Here is a 14,439-nt window from a genome sequence, read left to right on the forward strand (position 1 = left end):
TCAGATTCTGAAACTTGCTTCTAATATACTCGAAACTAAAAAAGGTAGTTCTAATTTTTGATATTTTTCACCCAAAAATTCTAGAAAATTAGAAAAATAGAACGGAGCGATGTGAGAGGCGCCACCTACACGCCCCTCGCTTCTCCTTTATATAAGTATATTGATGATTTATTCTCAAAACATATGATAATTTACCTGTGACATTAGTCTGCATAAAAAAGTCATTAAATTCGAATGTGTTAAATAAAAGATCTTTAAAAACTCGTTTGTATGTGATTGATATTTGGTTATGATACTAATATTTTTAGGAGTATTATTTTGAAAAAATTCAGATGATCTTCCAAAACCTAGATGATTTGAATTCACCGATGTTTTAAATTATTGATCTTGAATATTTTTCGAATTTAAAAATTATGTTAGAATTAAAAACTTTTCATAAATTTTGTTAGAATTAAAAACTCAAGATTATAAAATTGAATATACACCTAAGATATATCATGTACTATTCTAAATTCTGAAATCTACTATGCATTCTTAATATAATATATGTATTATTCTTAATTCTGAAATTGAATGTACACCTAAGATATACCAATCAAAATTTCCTAGATTTATGTTCAGTCCAATTAGTTTGTAACAAAATTAACACTTATGTAACCTCTTATTTGAGCCAACGCACTGTATCAATTTTATTTTATAAAATTTCAATCAAAATTATAAATATCAGACTACATAATTAATCTTTGTCATGCAAAACAAGGAACTCTAAGATGAAAAGAACAGAATATCTAGGCGAAAAATAGAGCGACAAGTGTAACGATCGAGTGAATGATGGTATAGTGAGTTAATATCCGTCGTTGGCACTGGAATCTACATAAATAATTGGACCCAAAATTAACCAAAACATTTGGTCCGCGTGTATACATGAGAGCCCTCATCTATCAATGCTAAGCCCACAAGCAAAGATAACTCACCCTCTTCAATTTACTACGTGTCAGTATGCTAAAGGAGCATTCATATTCTCCCCCACCAGGTGGATGAATATGAGCACTGCTTCATCAAGAGCGAGCCCCCCATGCATGGCCCTTCTCTCTTCTTCATCTTCAAACCTTTATATCATATTTTTGTCCGTGTGTATTCCAATTTCCAGATTCCATTTCCATTCTCTCACTTGAACAAGATAAGATCAGGGTCTTTTTCTCTTGTCTATTGTGAGATATATTTACTAACTACTACGGAGTCCTTGCTAACACAAGAAATTTCCAAGACATTAATTACTACTCATTTTTGTCTCATCTAATTGTATACGCCGGAGAGTAACAAAAAATTAAGAAAAAATATAATTTGATTGAGAAAAATAACAAAAATGGGTGAAACTAACTAATATTTTAATGTATAAAAATGAGTGGTGTGGGTATATTTTTAGTGAAAAAATAAATACGGTTGAAAAGCAGTTTCCCCATCATCATAAAATATGTTCAGGAATGTCTTGCGTGTCTTTTTTTCTAGAGGGTGATAATCGTAATTCATTGTCTTTTTTTACAAAAACTCGTAATCCATTGTCTTAATTATTTTACTAGATAAATTCTAAATTTAATTTCTACCCAAATGGTATCAAGTTAAACTTTTTCCTTTTTCTATTCAAAATTAAAGGCGGGATGTCGAATTTCATTAACAAACAGACACCTGATTTTTCATTAACATATTAATTTTATTATGAGCTGAGAGGAAAGCTCAACCCCAGCTCTTGTGAGAAAGCGGGAGGAAATAATTGATGAATTAAACCCATTAATTATTACTATTAACAACATAATATATATGTGAATTATTTCTCTCTACCCACCAATATGTTTAGCGACTGCATAATAGAAGAATATAAATCATTTAGAAACAGGCAATCAGATGCATGGGCAACTCACCTAACTTTATACCATATAATATCAATGTTTGCTTATCCAGTTTTTTTTTGTAATCAAGTTAAAGCAACATGCTGAATGAGCTTGGATCTGCAGTGCACATGGGAATTGCGTCCGTTGTTTTGTATACCATGGGGAGAGAGATGATATATAATCTTGGCCAGCTCCTTCCCCGCCTTGAAGCAAGGGATTTGCTAGCACCAACTGCTTGCTCATGTATATATATGAAAATCAGGAATCGAATCCAGTGGCGTCACGAAAATATTGTGTATAAATAGATAGATATTGTCTCACATAAGTGTGTGGATTTCTTAAAATAGCAGCAATCTTACAAGAGGGGGGCTCTTAGGTTCATTGAAGGGTCGTTTGGTTCCGGAGGTGACATGGTGTTTGAACGAGGATCCCAGTTAAGTGACATGTATTGAGGAATCATATCCAATAACGTGTTTTGTTGGCGGCTGGAATTAATATTATAATATTATTATTATATCAAACATTAATATTTCAGTACTTTAAATAGAGACTAAAGATAATAAATGCATCTCATAACCACCTTTTCTTTTGATTATCAATAATACTTACCTTAAAATTTTAAAATATAAATTTAAAATTTTATTTTTTCCGATCAAAAAATTTGAAATGGGCAAACCTTATACTTCATTGCACATCCAGAGGACCGCCGGATCTCATAAAATGAAGACTCGCGTTCTTCGGCTTGCATTCACATGCGTTCTTCGGCCTGATGTTCACGTGAATGTTCCTTGCCCGCCGCATTACAAGGGTGAGAACCTCAGGTAACAACCAAGATTACTAATAATGTCAAATTATCAAAAAAGTATTAATATTTATTTCATTTCTCTCTAGTAATATAAATAAATGTTTTTCTTTATTAGAATGTGTTCCAATCAATGACATTTAAAATTATTCGCCTGTTCAAATAAGTGTAATTACATATAGTCAACAAATATATGTAGTTGAGACTAATATATTTTTTATTTTTAAGAGAATGCCAAAAGATGATGCGGTCGTTTGAGCAAATTTAAAAAAAGTGATTTTTTATTATAAAAAAAATAAGTGTATTAGAAGTGAGAAGTAAATTATAAATTTATAAAGTGTTTGGAAAAAAAAGTAGAAACTTGAGACAAAAGCTAGCATTCTCAGTCTCTTAGAAATACTTCTACTTATTTACACAAATTTATTTATACAAACGGTTCAAAAAAAAAGCAGAAATTAGAAGCAAAAGCCGCTTTCGGTAAACAAACTGATTACGATAACTTCAGTCGAACTCATCCTATTTCAATTAAAACTTTAGCTTGCTTTTTGTTCCACCCAGTTTGAGGGTTTGTCCCGATAAGTTCCGAAGAGCGATTTCTCTTAATAAAATCATTTGTTCGTTAAGAAAAAAGTCAAAAACATTATCGTCAACATATTGACATGTACATTACATGTATTTTGACACATGGAGAGTTGTTTCGAATGCGAGTAGGTCGTATATATATAGCTTATTATTATTTTTTCATTAGAACAGATAATTGAATTTGGTCTTACAATATATTATATTAGATTGATTGCGTCGAATAAATTTGGAATTAATAAAATGAAAATTTAATTACATTATGAGTAATATTTTATAATTTTATATATTATACATCACACCTTAATTTTAGAAACTTATACTTATTGAAATTCCATTATTATTTTTTTGGACTGATTCATTTTCTTCCAAAAACTTATCATATCTCTATTATTTTTATTTATTGTTAGTCACTTCATAACATTGTCTCAAGCCACTGCCAAACATCTTATACTCCGCTGTGGCTCAGCAAATGTCAATATACTACTGATAGTCCGGCTTGATACTAAGAAAATTAATAATATCATTGATATTATTGTTTAATTAAATATTAAATTATTGTGATTGTTTTTGTTGTTAACCAATTTTTCTTCTACTGGAAATTACACTTTACTTGAAAGCCCAAGGGCTAATTACAATCCGGTTAAAGTTTTTGTGTATCCATATACTCCATTCCCTCCCTCGTAAACTCTGAAGGCCCAAAAGAAGAAAATATGGGCCGGGTTAGAACCCAACTTAATTTGAAGATGGTGAGGGTTTAGGGGTTTAAGTTTCAAGAAGAGAAGAAAGAAAGTAGATAGTGCCCTAGCTCAACTGTGTCAAGAGCCAAGACACACCCACCAATTTCAAACCTACGACCTCGGACATTAAGGTTAGCGTTTATTTCTCCGTGAGTGTATCTTAAGTTGTTCTTTTTTTATGATTAATCCACACCTGTTGATGTATATATCTGATTACAATGATTAATGTCTTGGTAATTGCTGAAAGCTACGATTTTTACAGTAATTATAGTATGCTTAAACAGTGGTGATATAGGTTTTGATAATCTGAATGTTGGTACATTATAATTATTATGAATATGTATTTGAATTAGGATTTAGGGTAGTAAGGTTATGGCTGAAGAGACACAGATACAAGAATCGGGAAATGTCCCGATGAAGAGAAGATTAGGGCAAAAAAAGGGTGGCAAGGGAAAAAAGAAGATGAAAGTGTACAAGGGTTCTGGTGAAAAGGTCAAAGTCAATAAGAAAATGCAAAAAATATTTCGGAAAAGGGCGAGGGACTATAATTCTGATGATGATGAAGAGGGTGAGGATGATGATGATGAGGGTGATGAGCTGGTGCCTGTGATTAGGAATAAGAAGAATCAAAGGCGTGAAAGTGAGGAGGTAGATGATGAGAAGTCTTCTGATGATGATGATGGGGAGGATCGTGAGGACAAAGGTGAGGAATTTGAAGTTTCTGAGGACGAAGATGGTGAAATTCAGCCTGGGATTACAAAGTTTACGAAAGGTTCTAGTGCATTTAGAAAGGCTTTTATGAAGATTACCAAGAAGAAAGTTGCGGACAGCGTGTTGGTAAGCTTCTTTCTTTTGGATACAACTTATGGCGCGTGGTGTATTATGTATGATATTGATAGTCAGTGTCTTTGTAGGGTCCTGTATTGTCAGCGCACAAGAAGCTTATAGCTGAGAAACTTGCTGAAGAAGAAGTTGAACGCAAAGTCAAGGGAGAAGTTAAGAAGGAAAAACACATTGTATGTAATCTTTGCCTTACCTGCCTTCCAATGAGGAACACTAGTGAAGAAATTTTATATCTATTACCAAATAATTTATGTATACATATTTCCCAAAATGAACCTAGATGCATGTTCTTAACTAATATGTTGCGCCTTGATGAGAACTGTTATTAGATTGGATTATTAACTTTTATCTAGATTCATATTGTATTACAGTTTACGTTGTTCCTAGCAAAAAGTATGTCTGGGCCTTAATCCTTTAGATGATTTTGTTAGGGTCATATATATGGATTTTGTAATCCCCAAATATCATAAAAAAGGAACTTACTTTAGTATTGATTGCGTTGAAATTTATCTTTCACTTTTGGGTTGTGATCCATTATATTTTCCCTTGTTGAAATCTTCGGGGAAGTGGATTTTGTGCTTTATTGACCCAAGTCTATTTTAAATTGTACAATTTCTTTTTAAAATCTCTTGTCCTGCATTACCTTCCCCATTGTTCTGAAGGTCAGGTCAGGTCCGTTTAGGAAGCATTGTTGCTGTATCTTACTTCTCGTGAGCATCATTAAATTTTTTATTATCTGATTTCTCTCTCTGTTTTTTTCCCCAATTTGTGCATCTTCTTTATTTATAAGGTAGGAGAGAAAGGACATGTCCAGCTGCCTGCTAATTTCTTAGACACACATGAAAAGTTTTTAATAGGAATTGCTACAAAAGGAGGTAATGCTATTTACCAGTTTACTGAATGTTGTTAGACAATGTTTAATATGTTTCTTGATTATTTTATGCTATCTTACACTAACTTGATATTTACTAAATCAATTTGCATGGCGGAATTTCAGTGGTCAAATTATTTAATGCTGTAAGTTTCTACCCTTGACTTGTTCTACTAATTTTTATGTTTCTGCTCTATTCCAAGTTGCGGGTTTTTGCACTTATCATGTTATACCTAATACAGGTGAACAAAGCACAAAGTGCTAAGAAAGGATTGAACCCTGAGAGGGCAAAAGATGCAAAAGGTATGTGTAGTAGTAGATTGTTTGGTGCAAGTTCTTGAGAACCTACTTGTAATATCATACTGTGAACCGTGTTTTAAGATTTGATATATGATCTGATGAAGAGTTTCTGAGAACCTTTTTTTTAATGTAACTTGTCTATGTAAATACTCGTGCAACATGCAAAACAAAGTATTGTTTCTCCTATGGCTATAAGTACCAACACTCTGCATTCAGGTAGAATCTATTGTGCAAGTATATGGGGTCTACACCTATTAGTAACAGGAAGTGTCCTTGTCATCCTTTCACTCAATCGCACTACACTGGCATCTATAATTGCGTTACATGATTCTGTTTGTGCTCCCTTTTATATCATAAACATACATAAGGAAGTTAATCTCAGCCTATAAAAGGGTAGCTGGGTTAATTTATGTTAATATTCTGTTGATCTCCTTTATTGTATATAGCATGCCTTTGATTCTAATCATATGGCATACAATGTTGTATCTTGTCAGTTATTAAGCAAAAAAAGAGAGCAGCCTTCTTTTCAGAGTTGGGCAAGAAGCCATATAAATCAGAAGCTTCTTCAAAGGTTTTTACTTTGTCATCTATTTGCATTATGCTGGAATTTTTTTTTTAATCTTTATTGCATATTAATTTACAAGTGTATGCCACACATCAGTTGGTGATGCGACCTTATGATTTTGCAACGTGTTCTTTAATTTTCAATTGTATAGATCACTTATACACTGCTTTTGTAAATTTAGGCTGAAGGCGAGGGTCCTTCTTGGGCTCCATTGCGTGATAATTTCATGCTTACAAATTCGAAGTTGAAAGACTGGGATAAGATGCATGTAAGAACTGTCGTACTTAATAAATGACCAATATTTTAATATCCCATATACTCGACACCTGACTATACTTGTTTTCCTTTTAGAGTGGTCATAATTTAAATCAAGTTGTTTTTGCTTTGTATTATAGGATACAACTGGGCCAGAGGACTCTGGAATGCCAACATATAGTTCATCAGATGATGAAGATTAAGGCGCACAAGAAGTATATTTTCTCCATCCTTTATGAAATTGAAATCTATCTTTTGACTGTAGAAAATAGATCAGGGAGTTGTATAATGTTACAATATTGTCATTAGCTACATCGTGACAGTTAATATCAGTAATGACAATTATGTGTGTAATGGGTTGTGGGAAGCCTCACTTGGTCTGGGAATTATGCTATTTTCCTAAGATAACTGTTTCAAAGTGATAGTTAAAGTTTGGGGTTAATTATCTAATTGGTCACTGAAGTGGGCCTAATGTATCAAATTGGTCACTGAAGTCAAAACGGTATCAAGATGGTCACTGAAGTGGCCATAAATATCAAGGGTTTGTCTAGTGTGTGCCCATGGGCACATGCTAAGCGCGGAAACTCATAAACTTGGTGTGTTTTGATTGGTGTGGTTGGTGTGAATGCAGGGGGCCATCATTATTAAATAGGTGTAAACCAATCAAAACAAGAAAAATATATCAAATTTTGTGCTTATTGTGTGCCCATGGGCACACCATAGAAAAACCGTATGTAACATCTGGGATTATCCGTGTAATTATTTGAATGATTAATGAATATTATATGAATTTTATATGAATTTCTGTGAATTAATTGGTTTCTGTTCTATTAATTTAGTTATGTATTTTTGATTAAATTTGAGGAATATCAATTTTTATATGTTCAGTACAAAATATAGTTTATTTAGATATGTTCATATCGATTTATGTATTGTCAGATGATTTTATATTTGATTTATGGATTTAATTATGTATATTTTAAGTAATCACTAATTATTTTGATTTTCCGAAAACCGTCAACCTGTAACGGTACCGAGATTTTATTTCCCGAAAATTTCAACAAAATTCACCTTTAGCCTAATTTGACCATTCCGGACACTTTTCATGTTTTGACTTTTTCGATCCGGAGTACGGTTTGTTCCGGAGCCGGTCCGGCGGAATCTTTCGGTATTCGATAATTATCCGGTTGTATCGATAAACGTGAAATCAGATATTTTATACTCATCCTTATCTTGTAATAATGACGGTGGGACCCGCATACTAATGACGGATTAAAAAGCCCCGTTTTGATAATTATCTCGAAAACCGGTACCGATTGGACCCGTTTTATTAGTATAAAGCTATTAAACATTGTATTTTCATGCCATATATGATCCAAAGGGGTACTAATTATTTATAAGTATAAATATCCTTAACCGTACTTTATTTCATTACGAAAATCATAAAACCAGTTAAAACCGAGAAATTCCCGAGAGTGTTCTTCGTGTTCTTGAGATTCAAACGAAGAATCGGAGGTGTTATCGGACTCGGATTTTGGTGTTCAAGTATCCAAATCGAAGGTTTCGACGTGTAGAATCCATTTTCATCATCAAAAACACTCAGAAATCATCAGGTAATTTCGATTTTTGAGTTTAAAATTCGAATTAAATTAATTCAAATTAGGGCTTTTTGATTTTGAAGTTGTTTATGTGTTTTGATGATTGTATGTTGTAGATAATGTTCTCCTGGTCATTTTGGTATATCATATGCTTGATTTGGAGTTCAATAACGTGTTCAATTTGAGGTTTAATCTTCGAAATTAGGAATTAGGGTTTATGAGTTCATATGAATAATTTTAATTGAAATTGGGGTTTTTGATTCTGCTTAATCTGGAATGATATGAGTTATACCATTAGATAGAGCATCTCAAGAGGAGCTTGTAGGTGTGATTGGATGTCGTGAACAACGCCGGAATAGGCCACCGGAACCTGGAGAACAACTCGCCGGCGGCGAGTTTTCTCGCGGTTTTTCCGGCCGATTCCGGCCGTTTCTGGTAATTCGGAGTGCATAGATGAGTCGGGGATGTCGATTATTGTATATCTGCACCGGATGGTGACTGTTGGATCGGAAATGCCGACTCCGGCGACTTGCAGCGGTGGCGGTGCCAAATTACACTTTGGCACCCCATCGTTTGAAGATGGTGAAGTTCAGTCACTGAACTTTTGAATTTTGCACTTTAGTCCCTCCCTGAACTTTTCCAATCTTTCAATTTGAACCCTGAAGTTTTAAAACTTCCAAAACTGTTTTATTATAAATTTTTGAATTATTTTTATTTCGAAAATCATTTATTTAATTTCAAAAAATAGTTTTTAATTATTTCTAAATTCAAAAATAAATCTGATTTAATTTATTAATTAATTTTAATTAGTAATTAATTATTATAATTAGTCAATTAATTTAATTATTAATTGATTAATTGTTTTAATTAATTATTAATTGATTTTAATTAATTTATTAATTCGATTTAATTATTTTAAATAATTTTAAATGATTTTAAAATTCCGAAAAATAGTTTTGAGCTTTAAAATATTATTCCAAAATATGATTGAAGCTCGTTAAATGATTTCAAATGATTTTGGACTTGTTTTCGAGTATCCAAAAATGGATTATTTATTTATAAAATGATTCTTTGACCGTTTTAATTCCGAAAAATGTTTAAAAATTCTTAATAAATACCAGAAAAATCCGTTTGACTTCAAACCTCCTTTGAAAAATATATTTTAGTAAATATTTTATGTGATATGTGCTATGTGCTATCTGATTGACATGTTATGTGTTTACGTGATTGATATAAAATTGTTTTTGACATATCTTTTGATCCGTAAATCGGATTTGGGTGAAACGAAGGGTAGATAGAAGCTCGTTTCGAATTAAGGATGATGAGAATAGTATGAGATCACCTATTGATAATTAGTTGTGATGATTAGCAGAGAAGCGAGGCGTAATAAAGGGGAAAGCAAGTGGATATAGTATAGTATATCGAGCAGGAGCTATTGAAATTTGAAATCGTCAGTATAAGGCAAGTTTCCTTGATACTTTCCTTCAATTATATATATATGATCCTTGATGTGATTGCTTTGCAAGCTATCTAATTCACTCATGACACTTATTGAGCTATATCATGAATTGTTTAATTCGTCGATTCTTAAACCATCAACCAGATTCTTTGACTATCACTTGGACTATTCATTCATTGATTCTTGAGCCATTAATTTGATTCTTTGATATCTATTTTGGAAACCTTATTCAATTGTAAACCTTCAAACCTTGAGATTTTTGGATAACTACCATATAAACCTTATTTCAATGTTTTGACACACCTTCGATATCCAAACCAATCGACTGGAAGTCAATCATACTTGGAATACCATACACCCCATAATTGTTTATTCCTTTTCAATAACCTAACTTCTTTGGATTCGAAAATACCCTTTTACATGTGGATCCTTTAATAAAACCAGAGACCTTCTTTCATACAAACCATGATTATTGCTCACTTGAAATCCAGATATGCTATATCTGATCCCTTGACTTGTGGAATTATTCCTGATTCTTATTTTGGAATATCTTTAAGATACTTCTGAAATGAATTCTGTTTCTGCTCCAAAATTTAATCATGTTCTTAATGATTCTGTTTATTGCTTTATATTGTTATTCATCCTGATTTATAACAGAATTGGATAGTTTTTCTTAAATGGACCAAATGAATGGTCAGACCAGATGAGTGGTCACTTTAGGCCAATGTGTGCCTTGGATCCAGTAAACGAGCATGGCGGGGCCTGCTCGGGGTTAGTGTCTGACTGATCAGCAGCCTAACCTTTGGTTTTTAAAAATAAAATTTAATATCCAATTCTAATTGAAACTCTAAAAAGAAACTTTGACATTGAGATTGATTCTATTAAATGCTGATTTCCATAATCTTTTGATAAATGTTTAAATGGATATTGTTATACTTGCTGAGCTTGTCAGCTCACTCTTGCGATACTCTATGTTCTTTCCAGTGAAAGCAGAGAAGGTTGGTAACGATGATGCTCAGGCTAGTGGTAAGGCCAGGATTCCAGGCTGAGAGATGGAGAGAGTTATCGGCAGCACTTGACTTTTGATATATGTATTAGTTTGAAGAATGAGACACAAATGACGTGTAAGCTTGTAAGATTTAAGTTTATATTTTGGGATTTGGGTTTGTAATAATTAAAGTTGTGTTGTGGCTTTTTTTATACTTTAACCTGTTGCGATCCATGGACAGTTAAGGGTCACTATATATATTATATCATTAATTACAGGTTTATGTTAAGATGTGGACCCCAAACTTCTGACCCGGGTTTGGAGGGCGCCACACCGTAAATATCAAATAGGTACCTTGAAATTTAAGTTCAAGCAGAAAAAATATTATTTATAAAGTTTTACACATTATTTTTGAATATTACCAAAACCAAGTAAAAGGTTATGACTTCTAATATTTATGATGATATATTTAGATTTTATCTAGTTTATTATTTATTTTTAATTAAAACAAAAAAATAACTATATAATAAAATATAAATAATAAATAAACTTGATAAAATATAAATATATTATTTTAAATACTAGAAGTAATAAGTTTTTAGTTGGTTGTGGTAATATTTAAAAATAATGTGTAAAACTTTATAAATAATATTTTTACTGCTTGAACAAATATTTCAAGGTACTTGTTTGATATTTTTGATGACTTTAGTGACCATTTTGATAGGGGTGTCAAACGGATAAAACGGACACGGATGTACCCATATCCGTATCCGAATCCGCCAACTAAAAACCGTATCCGAATCCGTATCCGCGAATTTTAGAATAAAAATATCCGTATCCGTATCCGCCGGATATTATTCGGATACGGATAATATCCGGATCCGTTTTTTCAAATACTACCAAAAATCAAATACACATTCTCAAACATAGTTTCACTTTACTTATGACTGCGACCTGATATGCAAACAAAGTTACAAACAGAACAAGTGAGCAGATCCCTAACAATGCTTGGCTGAAATCTGGACACATGAAATACAACACCTTGTTCCATTATTCAACTATTTAACTAAGGTGAATGATTTGAAAAACTCGACTACAATTAGATCAAATCTGCAACCCAATCAAAAAAGACACAAATCATGGATTGTTAGATTAAGAAACAAGAATGAAATCAGATTAGGAAAATAAATAATCATATACCTCGTAAGAACTTATAAGAACTAATCGAATCGATCGATTGTAAGATCTGACTTCTGAGAGAGGGATTTAGGGTTAGAACAAAAGAAGAGCATGGCTGCGGCGGGTTAAGATCAGATTAGGTATTTTAGAATATGTCGACCCTCGACTGTGTGTATCGTGTATGTACATCCTTAGTAATCCTTCTATTTGCTTTTTGTTTTTAAGGTAATGTTTCTTTTATTTTCTTTTTGTTTTTAAGGTAATATTTATTTTTTATTCTAAATATTAATTTATGTTCAAAATTTATATGACAAATAAAAAAATATAAATATATAATAATTATTTATAAATATTATATATATATATATTCGGATACGGATATTTTCGGATACGGATACGCCTATATCCATATCCGTATCCGCAATCTCCGGATTCGAATACGGATAATATCCGTTTTATTTCGGATACGGATTATATCCGCTTTTTCCCGAATACGGTAACAGATTTTTCGGACGGATATCGGATTTTTCGGATTTTTTTGACAGCCCTACATTTTGATACCGTTTTGAGTTCAGTGACCAACTTGATACATTAAGCTCACTTCAGTTACCAACTTGATAATTAACCCTTAAAGTTTGTAGTTTGGCCATGTTTGGATGTAGTACATCTCTGATGTAAAAAGCTGTGAATTTTATTTTTGGATTTTTGTACATTTGTGTCCCAGTTCAGATTATTCGAGATCAAAAGAGAAGGCAGGAGTGGGGACAACAGAGATTATGGAGACAACTGTAGAGCTTGACAATTTTTTTCAGTGAGATTAGAATATAGTCATTTAAATGAAGATCAGATAAAGAAAAAGAGAATTTGGGGAACTAATGTATTTTATGTAGCCTTATTCATAATTTTTATACTGCTCTTGCTATGAGATTTTAATTTTAAAAGATATTTTTGTGAGTAATCTTTCGTTGGCAAGATGAGATGTCTAGTTTACAAAATATCCATCTACCTGGTTTTTCCGCTCCTGTTTACCAAGGGAAGTAATCATGGACACTGTAGTTTTCAATTTTAGTGATGAAATTGATGCTTTTTTAATGTTATTGCTGGGAAACCTTGTAATCTTTTATGGTCGATGAAAACAGATTAACCAACTGCCCTGGCTACGTGGGCTACTAACAGCTACATTATCTCTTCCTGTTACTACTACTTCTTCCGTCCCATAATACTTTTCCCACTTTCCTTTTAAGGAAGTTCAAAATACTTTTCTCATTTCTATTTTGGGCTACTAAATATAATTATTTTATATACATAAAACGGGTCAATTTTACACCGCTGTTAAAAAACAAAATACGTACATCATCTCCGCCTACCCCATTAATCATTCGTCACCTGCTCTTGTTTCTCCCTTTACTCTTTCTTATTCATTTCTTCGAGCCCCTTTTTTTGACAAAATCTCTTCGAGCATTATCCCCTTTTAATCATCAGAAATATGAGTATTCCCTATGGATTTTCAGACTCGGATAATGAATCCGCTAATACAGTCAATTATACGTGCTCCGATCCCGATCTTGAGTCAGAATTAAGTTTAGGCCTCTTTCTGTGATGTTGACCAGTTGCTGCTGTTTGATGATGTTCTGTTTGCTCTTCAGGTTCTGCATCTTCATCTTCAGGCTCTCCATCGACGGGTTGATTTAAATCAAACATGAAGCCATCATCTGCTGCTTCATTGGGATCGAAAAGGAATGCTGCTCCATCTGCTACTTCATTGAGATCGAAATGAAATGTATAATCCATTTCCAAACAAACAGAGAAAATAAAGTTTTTAGTTTAAAGGTGTTTGATGCTTGATGTTGCTGCTGAGATTTTCAATTTGGTTGTAAAATTTGGTTTTTTAAGTCTCAGAAAATTTGGTTGTATAAAATTTAACCTAATCTGTGTATATGTAATCATGAATACTGATTGGTGGTTTAAATTTATCCATGCATTCTAATTGGTTTACTCCATCAGTGGTGGATTATGCATATGTTTGAGCTGATGTTAGCACCAGTTAAGCGTTTCTGTAATCATTGTATGGGAATAGAAGTCAATGGTTAAGTATTTCTGTAATCATTGTATGGGAATAGAAGTCAATGATAGTTACTCTGCTAGAGTACTCATTACTCACACTATGATCACCTAAAAACCTGTGTCATTCAGGATTTCAAATAATGGGAAAAGTACAAAAATACAGAGGGAGTAATAAAGAACAGATTACATCTAAACATACATGTACAAGATTGATATTTTGCCATCTTGTGGACCCTTGCCCACAAGAGCATGTGTAAAATAGTTGATGGACAGCTACTAAATACAATGCTGTCTGGTGATTAATTTA

At 32.6% G+C, this 14,439-nt stretch overlaps 1 protein-coding gene and 1 long non-coding RNA gene across 5 annotated transcripts; one reads left to right on the forward strand and one right to left on the reverse strand.

The window, feature by feature from the left end:
- The first annotated feature begins 3,985 nt into the window (after positions 1 to 3,985).
- LOC108192855 (uncharacterized) lies at positions 3,986 to 13,026 on the forward strand. 4 transcript variants are annotated; one of them, XM_064079361.1, is made up of 10 exons: positions 3,986 to 4,141; positions 4,364 to 4,847; positions 4,925 to 5,026; positions 5,644 to 5,728; positions 5,851 to 5,870; positions 5,967 to 6,027; positions 6,519 to 6,595; positions 6,771 to 6,857; positions 6,985 to 7,059; positions 12,793 to 13,026. In XM_064079361.1, exons 2-9 carry the CDS (start codon positions 4,383 to 4,385, stop codon positions 7,045 to 7,047), a joined length of 960 nt encoding a protein of 319 aa, XP_063935431.1. In that variant the 5' UTR covers positions 3,986 to 4,141; positions 4,364 to 4,382; the 3' UTR covers positions 7,048 to 7,059; positions 12,793 to 13,026. The 4 variants fall into 4 exon arrangements, with proteins under 4 accessions (XP_063935431.1, XP_063935430.1, XP_063935432.1 ...); XM_064079360.1 differs by having other exon boundaries at positions 12,798 to 13,026; XM_064079362.1 differs by lacking the exon at positions 12,793 to 13,026 and adding an exon at positions 10,886 to 11,099.
- LOC108192856 (uncharacterized) lies at positions 11,807 to 12,286 on the reverse strand. Its single transcript, XR_001801070.2, has 2 exons — positions 12,090 to 12,286; positions 11,807 to 11,999 (listed from the first exon to the last, which is right to left on the reverse strand). It is a non-coding gene; the product is annotated as an uncharacterized LOC108192856 (long non-coding RNA).
- Positions 13,027 to 14,439: the final 1,413 nt, after the last annotated feature.

Source organism: Daucus carota, chromosome 6 (assembly GCF_001625215.2).
Source record: "Daucus carota subsp. sativus chromosome 6, DH1 v3.0, whole genome shotgun sequence".
Classification (NCBI taxonomy): Eukaryota; Viridiplantae; Streptophyta; class Magnoliopsida; order Apiales; family Apiaceae; genus Daucus; species Daucus carota.

What these genes read in the sequence shown, in the direction of transcription:
- LOC108192855 (XM_064079361.1), top strand. Translation starts at nt 4,383, where the DNA reads ATGGCTGAAGAGACACAGATACAAGAATCGGGAAATGTCCCGATGAAG. An exon ending in GAGGGCAAAAGATGCAAAAG is followed by an intron (nt 6,028 to 6,518) that starts GTATGTGTAGTA and finishes GTATCTTGTCAG; the next exon opens with TTATTAAGCAAAAAAAGAGA. An exon ending in AATCAGAAGCTTCTTCAAAG is followed by an intron (nt 6,596 to 6,770) that starts GTTTTTACTTTG and finishes TTGTAAATTTAG; the next exon opens with GCTGAAGGCGAGGGTCCTTC.